We start from the raw sequence: 16,173 nt of genomic DNA, 5'->3' as shown, positions 1-16,173 counted from the left end.
TACCATACATCAANACATACATACATACATACATACATACATACATACATACCATAACATAACATCAATACATCANACATACATACATACATACATACATACATACATACATACATACATACATACATACATACATACATACATACATACATACATACATACATACATACATACATACATACATACATACATACATACATACATATATAATACATGCACACATATTATATTTATATATATATATATATATGTGTGTGTGTGTGAGAGAGAGAGAGAGTGTGTGAGTACATTGTTTTGAAATATAAATATATACATGTACATATGTGTGCATCAAGAGACTTACTGCGCTTATCCTTCGCAACAACCGGGTTTTGCGCGTTTGTTACATTGAGGCTGAAAATGGGTGCCACAACAATCTTGGATACCGTCACTCCATTGATAAACGGGTTGCCCGCGGGAGAGTCGACTACCGGCAAATCCCGTTCACCGCGGCTACCCGTCCCGCTTTCAGCACCGGTATTGATGTTAACGCTATTAAGAGAATTGCTCCCGTCCGCGGTGGTTAGCTTCAGCTTGCTATTGGCGGGGGCGGTGTAGGTGGTGTCTGATCGCACGAGCACTTTGCTGAGGAACACCACTGGGCAAACCAGCATTCCGTTGCGGCCCCATCCCACTCTGTGAATGGTTGAAATGAAGGCAAATTCAATATGGTTAGATTACAGGTATATCTCAAAGTTATACCTTGAGGTGAATTCTAACAAGTATACATACATACATACATATATATATATATACTATCTGGTAATCACTTAAATGGAGTTTGTGTAGTATAACATAAATTGGCGTAAAAGGCGGAGTGAGAGGCGCGTCAATATGGACAGGGTCAAGACGTACAAGTTCGAATAGTGGAGACTTTACGCCTGCAACTATATATGAGAATAGTCACTAACCAAAGTCACACCTACACATCCGCATTACTTGATACTTTTGCGCTATTATAAAATAGGTCAATATATAGAGCTTATAAGCAGTTGTGTGCATACCCACATAACTAGTACAATAGAATACAGATTTAGAACATAAAAACAAACAGATATACCAAAAATTAGTATGAATGTATCGAAAAATATATATTTATACTTAAGCACATTACATATATCAACGTGCACTTACAAACACAATCATATAAAATCATATACGCGCGTAGACTCATAAATATAAGCACTTTCTGGTGTGATATCCAAAACATAACCAAACCCACGATCAACCAGTATCACAATCCCGAATCACTACAAACAGCAAACAGTTTACCTAAAGGATCGTGCTTGCGAATAGCCCCTCTGCATAGCTCGCTGGGTATTCTGTGCATCTCCGTCACCCACAGGCGCCACAGCCGTATGTGTACGTGTGTCAGCACCCTCCCGTGCACTTGTGAGGATAGTCTGCATGGTCTGACCATCGAACAGGTGTTGTTTATCCACACCCGCTCTGGGTGACACAGGGTTGGTGAACGGCTGGTCCACCTTGCGCGGTGTGTACGTCGTGGTGCCTGCGGCGGTGGAGTTGGGATCGACCCTCGGGGCATCGGGCGCGCTAGGAAGAAGTGGAAGCGGACAATTAAAGAGGTCAGGTCAGTTGGGCGCGATCTATGGATTTCGAGTCACCAGAAAGGCAAAATATATATATAAATAAAAAATACGGAGTTCAACGGGTGAAATACTGAGATGTGACAGAGGGCAATAAAAGAGGTCAGTTGGCTGTGATCTACGGAATATATGAGTCCGCAGAAAGATAAAGAAACCCTGGTATAATCACGTAGGGTTGGGGAACCGACCATAGTGTGCTTTCTAGGAACGAGCGCGTAATAGGTGCGCACTACAAGAGTAGTATGGACTATTTTGTCCCTCCGTCTACATCTGACCCTATCACTAACTACATGCAGGTGCGGTGTACTGGTACACTTAAGTCTATGAATAAACCCTAACCCTAGATGTTCATGCAGACATGAATTTCCAATAGGGAATTGCATGCTAACGCATGTTAGGCATAGTTATTTACACACGAGATCCTACCAACATATGCATTGTCCAAGAGGCTTTGAGGCTTTTGCATCTAAACCCTCTCACATTCTCGAACTATACGTAACCGCCACTCCATGCTCGGGTCGGTTACCTACTTCAGAGTTTAATTTATATACTTACACACGTGTATAGCTTGACCAATTTCACCCAAACAAGACTCACATAATACATGGGTTCGAAAACATCGTCGAAGATAAAATTGCCCACTAACACTTGCTAGCTCTCAGGCCGAGTGTTGTTTCCAAAGCAGAGGATCGTAAATGTACGTACATACACGCCTATATATTGAACGCTTTCACGCCCATTCCAATCTTAATATAAATATATATCAATATATATATATATAAGCAACTCTCGCACAATGCTATAAATCCATATGTAAAGTCATATGCAACCATATATGAGCACATTACATACAAAGCCATGGTATCCTCCGCACTCCTGCTGTCACCCACTCTCCGCCTGAGCCTCCTGTCCACTTCCGTGGTGTCTGCGTAATCATCTGGACATGCATTGTCGTCCGCGTCCCCTCGTACAGTGTACATTTTCTGCTGCACTCTCTGGGCGTCTAAATTGAGTGCATACTGCGGGCGCGAGCGTTCCTGTGCGTATTGTATGTGGTGCTAACGTGAGTAATGGCAGTGCACGTGAAAGATGCTGATACTCGCTTGTATGTACTGACAACTCTGCTGGCAGGCGAGTATGTCGATCTCATCACGAATCAAGGCCATTTTCCACAGAGAAATGGATGTACAATATAGAAAAATACAACAAATAAGCACATACACTTACAACAGACCGAAGAACATTAAAAAATATTGAGCAATTCATTTTTACGTCCACAACCACAACTCCTACGCTCATAAGACACTGACAGTAAAGTTCAGAGCACGTATTCGGTTTCGTACGCCCACGCATTTGCATAGCATAGAATTTTTAACGGTTTACAACGGCTACGGGGATATAGTCAGATCGCTTTTTAAGTGCAGCCCATTGATGGTTGAGCTCAGGGTGCACAACATACACATAGCCCCTACGCACATACCCCAATGTAGTTAAGTTAAGCAACAGAGGTCTGCACATCGTACAAATAACTCTTACAGGCATAACCAGTTATAGATAGTTTACAGCATCATAACGTACAACGTAAGACAACACCTACAAACATGCAAGCATACAGCATAACACACAACATAAGACAACACCTACAAACATACAAACATACAGCATAACACACAACAAAAGAAAACACCTACAAACATACAAACATACAGTAAAACACACATAAAACAACACCTACAAACATACAAACATAACACACAACAAAAGACAACACCTACAAACATACAAACATACAGCATAACACACAACATAAGACAACACCTACTAACAAACAAACATACAGCATAACACACAACATCAGACATCACCCACAAATATACAAACATACAGCATAAAGCACAACATAAGACAACACCTACAAATACACAAACGTACAGCATAACACACAACATAAGACATCACCTACAAATACACAAACATGCAGCATAAAGCACAACATAAGACAACTCCTAAATATATACAAACATACCCCATTGATAGTTAGGTTGAGGACATTTCTGCGCCAGGCAGGTAGCTGGGGATCCGTGGGCTGTACATCATCATCAGCGTCGTTGGCCATATTCATATCATCCAGGTCATCCTCTGGATCTGTAGCAACACCCAGTGTGTGTGTGAGTTTGCGACATAAACTCAGATAGTTATCTAACTACAGTTTTAGTTATAGAATATATATGTAAACAATTGACGAATAGTGGAAATAAGGTACTCAAATGCGGAGTAGTACTTATCTGTCATACTAAGCCTCAAAAATATATTCCATTATAAGTATGCACCTACACATCTGTTGGCACATTTCTGTGAGGACATATACAAGCTTAGAAGTACCCATATACTACTTACTTCGTAAGATCCAACTCCAAGCATGCATACATCCATAGTCCTGGTATATTGATCGATTCCAAACTATAAGCATATAAACGCTAGCAAAATTCTTCGTACATATACAGTAAGTACGTAGTAACACATGCTTATATGCGAGATTACCCGTTCAAATTCTCCGCCCACATACACATTTGTACCGAACTTTTTCTACATCCACAACTCCTCCGTTGCCATAGCAACTTCGCCAATAATTAAGCAGTGCACTTACCGGCCCCTGGACCTGACATCTCCTCGTCTTGACTGTCAAACATGTCGCCCATGGCCCGATGCGACGAACTGTCCATTGCACCGCTGCTCGACGTGTCCCTGAGATTTTTATAGAACAAACCATGGCCCACATGAGTACGCTCAGTATATCTATATCATGTTAAGATATAGGTGTAAACATGTGTTTCAGAGTCCGACGGTTCTTCATGATGTTTATAGAACAAATCATGGCCTCCATAAGTACACTCGGCATATAATGTTAAGATATAGGTGCAAGTATGTGTTTCGGAGTCCGACTTTTCTCTGGGGGTATTCGTAGAACAACTCATGAACCACACGAACAACTCAGCATATCAGGTAAGAAATCGGAGTGTGTGTATTCGCAAACACATACTGTACCCGTGTAACTATTTACAGTGGGTCGAGTCGTGAAATGGTGCTCAGGTGAGTACGTTCCTATAAGTCATGTACACAAAAATGATGCAGCTATGTTTGTATACTAGACACATTGAGGTGTGAAATATCACACATGTGAACGTACAAGTCGTACACGCACGTGTATCGCTGCATCGCATCTATGTATGTATGATATTACAGCACACGTCTGAACAACAAAGGAATGCCAAGTAATATCTACACAAATACATAGATATGTATGTATATGGGCATGATTTACAGTACATAACTGTACAAGATATGTAGCCAGCTACAGCTTTCTATATATATAATTATGAATGTATATCGATATTAAAACTATTAAAGTATACTTATATATACAACTATGAATGTATATCTATATATACAATTGTGAATGTATATAAGAACAGGATTTGCAGTACATAGCTGCACAAGACAGAACGGCAAGCTACAGAAATCTATCTACTCACCTGACATTCCGTTGCTGTGCGTGCAAGGCACTGCCTGTGTTCGCCGCAGTTCTATTTTTAGCGGCCATTCTGTTTTTAGAATCGTCACCCATCCGTGTCTCCTCCATCTCATCATCGCTCACGTCACTCTCAAACAATCCGTATCGACTGAAGTGGTTAACATCGAAACTCCATCGACCAGAGTCCCAGTCGTAAGTGTAGTTGAACATGTCGTGCGCTTTGCAATTGCGGGCAAGTGTTCTCTCCCACTAGTACGTTTATGGGACATAAATTACGTTTTCGTTAGTCATATAAGATGCGATAGGGACGATCGTTCCCTTAGCTGTACGCGTGAAAATAAACGTACAACAGAGCCGCACAGCGAGGGTAGACATACACAGTGATCAACCGAGATACCCTCAAATACATTCTGCAAACAGCATAAATGACGGACATGGTCCTTGCTCGCCCAAAACTCCGGGACCTATTTCCACTAGGAATATAACTAGAAGAATATTTTATGTAAGTACGCGGCTGGATTCAAATATTCTAAAATGAATACACACGGTACTTACCTTGGCCTTTGAAGCAGCGTCGAATACTCGTGGTTTGTCTTCCGGCTCGTTAGGTTGGCGCTTGGGCCAGATATCGAACAAAGTTATTCGCGCGGGGCCATTCAGGCCCATACCCTTAGCCGGTTTCACAAACTCTGGGTCATTGACCTGCAAAGGTATATATTCTTTATTGTTAATATACTTTATATATATATATATATATATAAACACACCACACGGGCACCATACCCAATCAGTATCGCACACCTCACATCTCACACACTATACTTGCACACGAAGTTCAATTGGAAATCTCTCAGATAGCTAGTCCATAGAGTTCTCCGTTCCAGCAAACCAAAACTGTACAAACAAACACGCAGGCACACAAAATGCATTATTGCACAATTGTACACACATGAAACACTTGTGCATATAGAGGTATATTAATGCAATACTACAGTTCTATGATACATACATACATATATATATATATATATATATATATATATATCTATTTATATATATATATCTATTTATACGACATCTCTACAACCATCCATACCCGATCAGCATCGTACACCTCACACGCGCCATGCTCAAAGTAGACCAACGAGTCCAGAGGCTTTCCCTTGTGCAGCTCAGCAAAGCTAGTCACATCCACGGCGTGCTTCCACACCACTTTGCCATGTGCATGCACCAAAGTGAAGTCGTCCACCCGCTGCAGTGCCCTGGAGCTCATCTCGGCCATCTCCTCCACACTTGGACGTGTGTCCAGCAGAGCCCCCTCACTGATCGTGAACGGAGCGGGCGATGTATGTGTCTGTGTGTGTGCTTGTGCCTGTGTTTGTGTGTGGGTATGTGCGTGCTTACTCTCAGGGTCCTCGTCAGAGCCACTCGCACGGGTGTCGGCAATGTTTCGGTCATTGCGTGGCCCGTCTGCCTCCACGTCCTCCGTGTGGGTGTCCTGTGTCTTCCGGAACGGTGTATCTGTGGCATTTCGGTCGTTATCTATGGCATTTTTGCCGTTAACTATGCCGTTGATATGGGCATCGTCCAGGCGTCCTTCGGCACTACAGCCGTCTGGTCCCATCCACGTGCCTGTACCGCCCCCGCTCGCCTGGAAGGATGAGTCATGGTAGCGTCCGTTCAGCGCTTGACGCGGCGGCGACTGCATTTGCGACACAAAGGAGCGAATCAGAAACAATACGAGTAAAACAGACACGGGTGTGAAATGGAAGCATATCGCCGAAATTTGCGACGCATAAAAGGGGAATAAAGGACAAATTAAATGGAACAGAAACATGTGTTTAATGGGTGCACATGGATTTGTAATTCGTAAGAGCGAATAAAAAGACCTCTAGTGAGCTAAACATTTCTAGCGAGTAGAAGATAGAATCTTTATCGTGAACACATCCTGAGAATGGGTGTAGAAAAACCCATGCGGTGTCTGAAACTAGCGGTCGGTGTGTGGGTGAGATTGTGGGTATACAGCAGTATGCCGCCTTGTATCCGATGTAAGCGAGTCACGGGTGCATTGTCTATGAGGGACTGGATGCAAGAGATTGTAAGCATGTACGTGTACGTGTGCGTGTTCATGTTTCGTTTGAAATGGGGAATATGATATGATAAATATCCATTGCCACAAGGGGAGAAGAACACCGTAAAGTAGGCCGAGTGTGTGAGAGTGTATGTCGCCATGCATATACGCACACATATTCACAAGCATATACACACGCATATACACATGCATATACACATGCATATACACACGCATATACACACGAATATACACATGCATATTCACACGCATATACACGCATATACACGCATATACACACGCATGTATACAAGCATATACACACGCATATATATAAATATACATCCAGTGCCTGACAGGCAAGCTCCGGTACATACCCGTGTGATCATTGCTGGCCCCTCATCTTGTGGGTCACGCACGCTGTACTCTACCCGAGCCACCTCTTCCGTATCATTACCGACGGCTCTGAATTCAGATGTGCGTGTGTGTTGAGAGATTAGAGTTTCCGAACGAATTAATTTCGCATTGTTTGTTCAAGTAACGACTCTGTATTCAGATATGCAAGCATGCCAGGACACACGTATAGACCACGACGAGCAGCCCCCCCCCAGCATTCACATCGTGTAACCAAATAAGATCGTAAGAACAAGAAGTGATCTCTGCCACCATCACCAGTTCCCCCAGGGGATCGATAAAACCGCACCAGCAAGCCAAACATGCACAGCCCACGAGGTAATTCGTGTACATACACGTACATACTCAGCAACATACTCTCACGCCCATGCAGATATGCACCTAAAGGCACATATACAGGACAGACGCACCTGAGCGCAACATCAAAGTACACACCTCACGGGATCCCGGTCCAGTTTTAAGCGCAAGAACTGTCTATGTCCTCTACCACCGCCACCCGAACCGCCAGTCGACCCATTTGTCAGCAGAGCCTGCTGTGGCTGGGGGCCTGCACCTGAACTTGATGAATTAGGGCCGAAACTGCCCTGGCGCAATCTATCGGCGTCCTCATCGTCGTCGAAGACGCGCGCGCGCACCCGATGTGCAGCTGCAGGTGGTTAGAAGAGATAAACATCAGTGCCAAATGTATATAGTGCTATATTCACCCAACCAATAGCCGTCAGGATATAGAGAGCGATCTATTTCTTGGGAGATGTAGCCAGTATATGGTGCGTGTTGTTTGAGAAAATGTTCACTGAATTATCAATGGAGATCTGGTCAATATACGAGAATGCCAGCCAGGATGAGCAGAAGAAACTGTATAGAAGCGATAACTATACATGAGATAGTAGTGTTATTATCGGCCTGTGTGGTTGAAGGAACTGATAAAAGTCGAGAATGGAGACAATAGCTCAAACACGCGTAGAGAATGCAAAGACAAGTTGTGTGTGCATGCATGGGATACATCCATATAGGTCATGTGCGTTGCTCGTTAAAACGTTTGACGTACTTGATATCACACGGTGAGTGGACGCAACGAGGACATCGACTATAACGTTGGGGAAACATATAGCTACATAAAACGCAAAAATAGTGAGTAGGCATACAGTTTAATGGGCATAAACGTACCTGGTGCTGTATAAACGTAGAAAGACGGAGCGTAGGATGTGCGCGTCTCTTCTTTCGCTTTTCTCTGTTCAGCGGCTTGTTGTTTGTTTCTCAGCGCCTGTAGAAAGAACCACAATGAGTGGTGAGTGGTATCATAATGAGATATACATCGACGATATCATCGTGTAAATTATCATGACACTCGCTAACTGATACTCCCATACGCATACGCCTTAAACCCTCGGTATACTTCTCGTGGTATAGTTGAGTACTCGTAACTTCTTGTATTGATCCCTAAGTGTGTATGGTATCATAGCTGCAATGCAAATAGCTACAACACTGATGCTGTCCTATAGCATCGCAGTGGGACGAGCTGATCACCACTCGTACAAACGAATAAACTACGCAGGTGTTTGACTTGTATCTGTACTACGCAGGTGTTTGACTTGTATCTGTACTGCGCAGGTGTTTGACTTGTATTTGTACTACGCAGGTGTTTGATTTGTATTTGTACTACGCAGGTGTTTGACTTGTATCTGTACTACGCAGGTGTTTGACTTGTATTTGTACTACGCAGGTGTTTGACTTGTATTTGTACTACGCAGGTGTTTGACTTGTATCTGTACTACGCAGGTGTTTGACTTGTATCTGTATATATAAAACCGTCCAACAATGTACATGTATTGATCTATCAAAGAAGGGGATGTTCTTCTCCGCACGTACTTCCACGCGTATACACGGGCCTACATCGTGTATTTTTTTGCAGATATGTGCAATCAATGTACGTACATGAACTATACTTCTATCATCTAGCATACGGTTATACACGATACGCATCTCGCAACTCTCATTTCTTCCCTGCAGAGAGACATAACACTTCGGCATGAAGTACCTGCTTGCGAGCCATGTCCAGAACGGGATAGGAGGTAGTACTCGTCAAAAGCTGACCCGCCTGTAGCCGAAAATAAAGAGAACAATGCTTTTCAGAACCTTCACTAAAAGATACCGTTCTGTTCTGCATAAATAAATAGAAATAAGTTAATGTGGAAAGTCTGAATGCCAGGCATATAGTTTGTAAACAATCATGGGTAATCGAGTGCCCACAGTCGCTGAACTATACCCCCACACCTAGGGCCCAATTCAACACATATCCACATAATATCACTCCACACCTTCACATTCTAAGATGCACATAGCAAACACAACTGCTGGGTACACCTATGCCATGCGCCTGACAAACACAACTGCTGGGTACACCGATACCATGCACCTGACAAACACAACTGCTGGGTACACCTATGCCATGCACCTGACAAACACACCTGCTGCGCAGACATAGTGCCAGGGGGTTGCTGTTGCTGCTGTTGTTGCTGCTGCTGCTGCTGTGTCGCGCCCGCAGTTCCGAACCCGCCCATAGTACTACCCGTTCCAAACCCACCGGTCGTGTTTCCACCTTGTGAGAAATTAGTGTTTGTAGCACCCGTATTGCCGCCAAATAAGCCCCCGCCCATTGTCCCTAACGGGGCGGGTTGCTGAGTGGTGCCGCCCACACCCGTTCCACCAAATAAGGACCCTCCGGTGTTGTTCCCAAAGCCGAGTGTTGTGGGCTTATTCTGTTGCGCGCCAAATAAGCCTCCCTGTGCCGGTTGTTGTTGGTTGTTGCCAAACATGCCGCCGGTTGACTGTGTGGCTCCGAACCCGCCTGTGTTAGTAGCAGCACCACCCAGAGTTAGACCGCCTGGTTTGTTGCCGCTAAATAGGTTCGTGCCTTGCTGGGCTGGTTGCTGCAGAACGGGATGACAACCGACAGGTGAGAGGTCATATACGGGTTTGTGTTAGAGATGTGTGACGTTTGGAGGTAGAGGATCGGTAGAAAAGGGGTCACAACCCCGCCGGACAAGGTCATGGCTTTAGAAATCATACATGATGTTGGAAAATAATAGTATGATACTACCCTAAGGACGTCGTATGTAGCGAAAGTAGAAGCAATGCCCAACTAACACATCAAACCCAATGAAGAGCATGAGCATACTCACACAAGTCGGATAAAGTATCACAAAACCAACACATACACACCTTATCAAACACACGCGTCATTGTGTCCCAAAACACAAATAAAATAGTATTCAACTGAAGTTTGGAAAGATCTCGGTACAAAAATTTACCTGCGCTCCAAACAAGCCCCCAGTCTGTTGCTGCTGAGTGTTCTGACTACCGAATAGCCCGCCTGTGGCCGCGGGTTGAGCCGCCCCGAAACCACCGAAACCAGTTGTTGCTGAGATATTGAAAGAAGCAAGTACAATGAATACATGCATGCGAATTAAAAGCAGCAATATAGATGTAGTTTGCTAATATCAGGCATCAATATATGATATATGCTAAATGAGAGCATCCTTAAGCGCAGTGTATAATAAACAAAGGAATTCACCCGAGATAAAACAAAACACAATACAAATGCGAATACGTGACAGTAATATAAAATGTAAGCTAGTTTTCAATCTGCGCATACGCTTTTGATGGAAGTAGAGTGAAGTCATTGGCATGTCCGAAATGCACATTGTAGAGTGTAACATAATTTGGAAGGCTGTCATAGGTTTACAGTGCACATTGTAGAGTGCAACATAATTTGGAAGGCTGTTATAGGTTTACAGTGCACATTGTAGAGTGTAACATAATTTGGAAGGCTGTTATAGGCTAACAGTGCACAGTGTACAGTGTATCATAATTTGGAAGGCTGTTATAGGTTAACAGTGCACAGTGTAGAGTGTAACATAATTTGGAAGGCTGTTATAGGTTTACAGTGCACAGTGTAGAGTGTAACATAATTTGGAAGGCTGTTATAGGTTTACAGTGCACAGTGTACAGTGTAACATAATTTGGAAGGCTGTTATAGGTTTACTAGCATTTCTGAAGTTACTGCCCCATGCCAATACTGCCGACGTAGTAACATACCTTTACCATTCAATAAAACTTTACAATCAACCATACGAATATCACTTCAAAAGAACTTCAAACCCACCATTCACTCATACTTTGTTGTGGCTGCGCGGCGCCAAAGCCGCCCAACCCGGTAGAGGGTTGGGTTGTGTTTCCGAAACCTCCGAACCCACCACCCCCACCAGTTGTTTCTGCGGGCTTTGCTGCTCCAAACCCACCAAATCCTATTTATAGCAATATTTGATAAGAAGTAATAGGAAAAGATGAGTCACACAACTTATTTTGACGCCTGTAAACCATTGTACACTTACGCAAAATCTAATGTCTTCTGTAGAAATCGAGATTTAAAAAAACATCAAATCCGAAAATAATAATTCCTTGCTTAGAGATAGATAGTCTGTGTTCATCGTGGCATTTAACTCGACGTCCGCTAGAACATCTGCATGACGTGAAGACAATGATTCCACGGATATATGCCCCATACAGTGATACACACGCTTCCAATGGGGAAAGCCAAGTATACATTTGCGAGTGTAGACTTCCCAGTATCCACCCTACACACTTACTTGACTAAAAGTACACAAAACTGAGTACCGATTTCCGATGTTTGTACACACCGACCAACTCTGTGCATGAGCTCGAGTACACACACACACGCACAAGAGTCATACCAGTAGATGCCGGCTGTGCAGTGTTGCTACCGAAGCCGCCTAAGCCCCCACCGCCGCCAAAGGCATTGGTCGAGGCTGGTTGTGAAGCTCCAAACCCTCCAGTATTAAATGTACCCGTCGTGCCCTGTGCAGGGGTACCAAAACCAGACGTTTTGGCTCCAAAGGCATTGGTTTGCGGCACTTGCAGGTTTTGTCCAAAACCAAAACCTGAGGTGAGAAACAGAATACATCTTGAGAGTTGGGTACGAGAAAATTATTTGGCGCGTGAAGGGGCAAAAAAAAACCGTTTGAACAAAGCTTGAATCTCACTCGAACTGAACTGAAGCCGAAAACAAAGGCGGAGCAGTCCTGAAAATAGGTGTACTTTACAGAGTTTTACTAAGACATTCCACAAGTTCGATCGCACAATTTTCAGATATTGACGCTAAATCCAATACTAGATTACCACTACCGCCTGATTTATAGTATGAAAGGATGCTCATTTGAATACAAATCACCTGGAGCCAAAACTAGCTGGCGTGGAAGTGTGTGTAATAACAGAAGCAAGATGAATCATTCGATGAATGTTCTGACTGCCAATTACGGCTATTCCGACGTACCCGAATTGCATACCGCCCGAGTACAAAACTTTCACAGCCGAGATTTATATACTCATAAACACTGAAAAGCCTGCAGAACCATCTACGAGTACCTATGACACACATAGAGCAAAGCTATATAATACTACATACCGCCTGTAGTCCCTGACTGTGTGTTCGACTGTCCAAACCCGCCAAGATTGGATGTGTTAGAGGCCGACTGCACTCGGGACAGGGATTTCGGGATAAAAAAAAGCGGTTGTTGAAACATGGTCAGATGATGTGTGAGAACTACATACGAAGCATATATCATATAACCGGAAGCGTTGACTACCTCATGACAACCACATGATAACTTGGGACATGCAAGACATCCTGTGCTGGCATATACTAGCGACGTGTGGAAAGACACGCCCATCACATTACATACATCAACACGTACGACCGTGCCTAGGTGCCTCAATACGACACAGACGCATCTGTTTGTGAATGTGCACAGATCGAGGCATACGATGCACGTATACTAGCAAAAGAGTCACTCTCAGAAGTTGTCTAAGTTCGTGACTCAGAACAATCGTATGGGTACAGATCAAAGAGCAAACGCAGAGCACAATCACAAGTGGTTCGTATATACAGATGAATGCACGCCATGAGCATTTGTGATATTGCTGGTACATATGAAAACGCCTGAGCAACTTCAATGTGAATCAGATGTGAATATACAAATCCAACGCACATATTCACAACAGCATATCCAGGGCAAATGAAGAGGTTACACCATCGCAACCCTCGCCAGTGCTCCGTGCGAAAGCACTTGCGCCAAACCCAATGGCCGTATTGGCAAGCCTAATGTAGTGACAACTAGGGCTCAAACTCATACTCGTTTTTCTGAGGCACATCCTAAACATGTAAACATACAAGTACACAGTATATGTACACTACAGACATACCTGTCCAAATATAGAGCCCCCACCACCGCCAAATCCGCCCGTGTTTTGTGCTGGTGTACTTGCCCCAAACCCAAAGCCTGTATTGGACGCGGCTGGGGTGGCCGTCTGCCCAAAACCGAAGCCCCCCGTACCTCCACCTAGGGTAGAAGACTGAGTTTGTCCAAAACCTCCCGTCGATGCCCCGAACCCACCAGTAGCACCTGTAACTACACCACCTCCTCCGCCTAAAGACAGTTGTGTGTGTATTTGTGTGCGTGTGAGTGTCGACCTGTAATACGCTAGTTTGCAGTGGACTGTACATCTCAGATAGATTGTGTTGTACATTGGGAGACTGACAAGTGACGTGCTATATTCGCGGCCATTAACACATGTATGGCTTTAAGTTTGCATCAGAATGTGTGTGTGCGTGGCTGTGGCGTTTCATGATATACTTTTGTATTAAACAGTATGTTCGGTAAATGTTCAACGCAATCTATATCGCGCTTGTGTATGCGTCGCATTGTACCAATGTGAGCGTATGACATGATACATACACACGAAAAAGTGTGCGTATGATATGATTGAGTGTGTGAGAGCGTGTGCGAGTGTGAGAGTGAGTGAGTAAGTGAGTGAGTGTGTGTTTGTGTGTGAGCGCGTGAGTGAGTGAGTGTGTGAGTGAGTGTGTGTGTGTGTATGAGTGTGTGTGTATGCGTATGTGTGTATATGTGTACATGCATATGTATACAAATGCACAAATCACATACCTTTGCGTTCTGCCTGATAATCCTCGTAGCGTAACTCCTCCATACACTTGTTCTCGTAAGCCTTCATGGCACACAGGTTAGTGTGTACAAACTTAGTTTGGCCGTCAATAAACTCGGTTTGCTGAAAGGGCGTGTGGCCCGTACCGGGTTGCGTCTGGCCTGTCATTCCCATACCCCCCCCGAAGCCTCCGGCATTGCCAAAACCTAATGTGTGAAGTGTATGTATATATGTATATAGCTATATGATGAACTTATTCTGCACCAAAAAGAATATGTATACACGAGAATGACAATTTCGAACGCGCACGTATCGAAGATGGCGTTATTTACAACCCACTTGTACCTCAAACTGACGCTGTTGTGCATCAAACTGATTGATCATGCATACAAACATGTACTTGCAATCATACAAAACGATAAAAAGCTTTTCGTGTGTCATTAGTGCTATTTTCACCAACCCCACAATATGTATTCTAGTGTTTATGCATAAATGTTTATACCTAACAATCATCAATAGCTCAACAGGGCTCTGAAATGAATTTAAAGCTCACATGCCACCAGTTGTGGTGCCGCCAAACTGCCAACATATTATTATGAATATATACGCTATAAATGGATACTCCAGGGTTACACTAGCACACGATGATACCTATGAACCACTAGTACATTCACTTATCATCAGCGGTATGAACTCCACTATCAATGTGTAATCATATAGTTAGGCATATTAGCAAGTACACCACTCTCGAAAACAAAAGCTTCTTTATGCTAGTCTATTATAGTATGGAAAAATAACTTTTTCTAGCAAACTACACAATGGTTGACGGAACGAGAGCTAGAGAAAGACTACATCCTAACATCAGTAGAATATTCACATACCTCCAGTAGTAGCGCTGCCAAACCCTCCGGTAGTGGATGACTGAGCACCGAACCCAGGCGTGGCGGTTGCCCCAAAACCAGTGTTTTGAGTAGCAGCACCTGAATTCGTACGAAAGGTTCCTGGTTAGTAACGCCTTGAACGAACACACACGCCACGCTATCTTTGACGACGCATTATGTGGGATTAGCGGCACCTGACATCAAGCCGGCTTATGATTAGTAAACCCTCGACAAAACAAACAAACACGTCCCGTTTAAAAAATAACCAATGAGCGAGTGGCGGCATCTGAAGACAGATCAAATAAGGCAGTGCGGCGAGGCTACGTGATTGCATTTGCAGATGATCAGAGAAACACGTACAAAGAAGTTTCAGCTTGCCAGATTAGAATGTGCCATTGAATCGACTTGAGCATGTGTTTGATAGATGCATTTCAGATTGAATACACGTGTAGCATTGACAAATAGAACTGAAGCACTGCGGGATCAGCGTGAGGGGTGCAAGTAGTTCTTCTCAACTGTGCAGACACACAAAAAATCACTATATATACATATATATATATATATATATATATATATATATATATATATATATATATATACTATATA

At 43.6% G+C, this 16,173-nt stretch overlaps 1 protein-coding gene across 1 annotated transcript in view; it reads right to left on the bottom strand.

Annotated features, from left to right (window-relative positions):
- SARC_04024 (hypothetical protein) overlaps positions 1–16,173 on the bottom strand; it is a gene marked incomplete at both ends in the record, with an annotated part of 30,613 nt that overhangs the window by 8,954 nt on the left and 5,486 nt on the right. Inside the window, 20 exons of the mRNA XM_014302175.1 lie at positions 344–675; positions 1,312–1,593; positions 2,499–2,683; positions 3,673–3,791; positions 4,294–4,391; positions 5,180–5,427; positions 5,734–5,880; positions 6,275–6,880; positions 7,627–7,714; positions 8,099–8,309; positions 8,831–8,927; positions 9,702–9,761; positions 10,132–10,593; positions 10,975–11,084; positions 11,842–11,970; positions 12,418–12,624; positions 13,149–13,215; positions 13,946–14,169; positions 14,689–14,892; positions 15,568–15,666. Coding sequence (XP_014157650.1) covers positions 344–675; positions 1,312–1,593; positions 2,499–2,683; positions 3,673–3,791; positions 4,294–4,391; positions 5,180–5,427; positions 5,734–5,880; positions 6,275–6,880; positions 7,627–7,714; positions 8,099–8,309; positions 8,831–8,927; positions 9,702–9,761; positions 10,132–10,593; positions 10,975–11,084; positions 11,842–11,970; positions 12,418–12,624; positions 13,149–13,215; positions 13,946–14,169; positions 14,689–14,892; positions 15,568–15,666 — 3,975 coding nt within the window. The remainder of the gene's footprint in view (positions 1–343; positions 676–1,311; positions 1,594–2,498; positions 2,684–3,672; positions 3,792–4,293; positions 4,392–5,179; positions 5,428–5,733; positions 5,881–6,274; positions 6,881–7,626; positions 7,715–8,098; positions 8,310–8,830; positions 8,928–9,701; positions 9,762–10,131; positions 10,594–10,974; positions 11,085–11,841; positions 11,971–12,417; positions 12,625–13,148; positions 13,216–13,945; positions 14,170–14,688; positions 14,893–15,567; positions 15,667–16,173) is intronic.

The sequence above is a fragment of the Sphaeroforma arctica genome (genome assembly GCF_001186125.1).
Source record: "Sphaeroforma arctica JP610 unplaced genomic scaffold supercont1.216, whole genome shotgun sequence".
Classification (NCBI taxonomy): Eukaryota; class Ichthyosporea; order Ichthyophonida; genus Sphaeroforma; species Sphaeroforma arctica.
The sequence above is the reverse complement of the archived record's forward strand: the minus strand, read 5'-3'. Positions and strand labels throughout refer to the sequence as shown.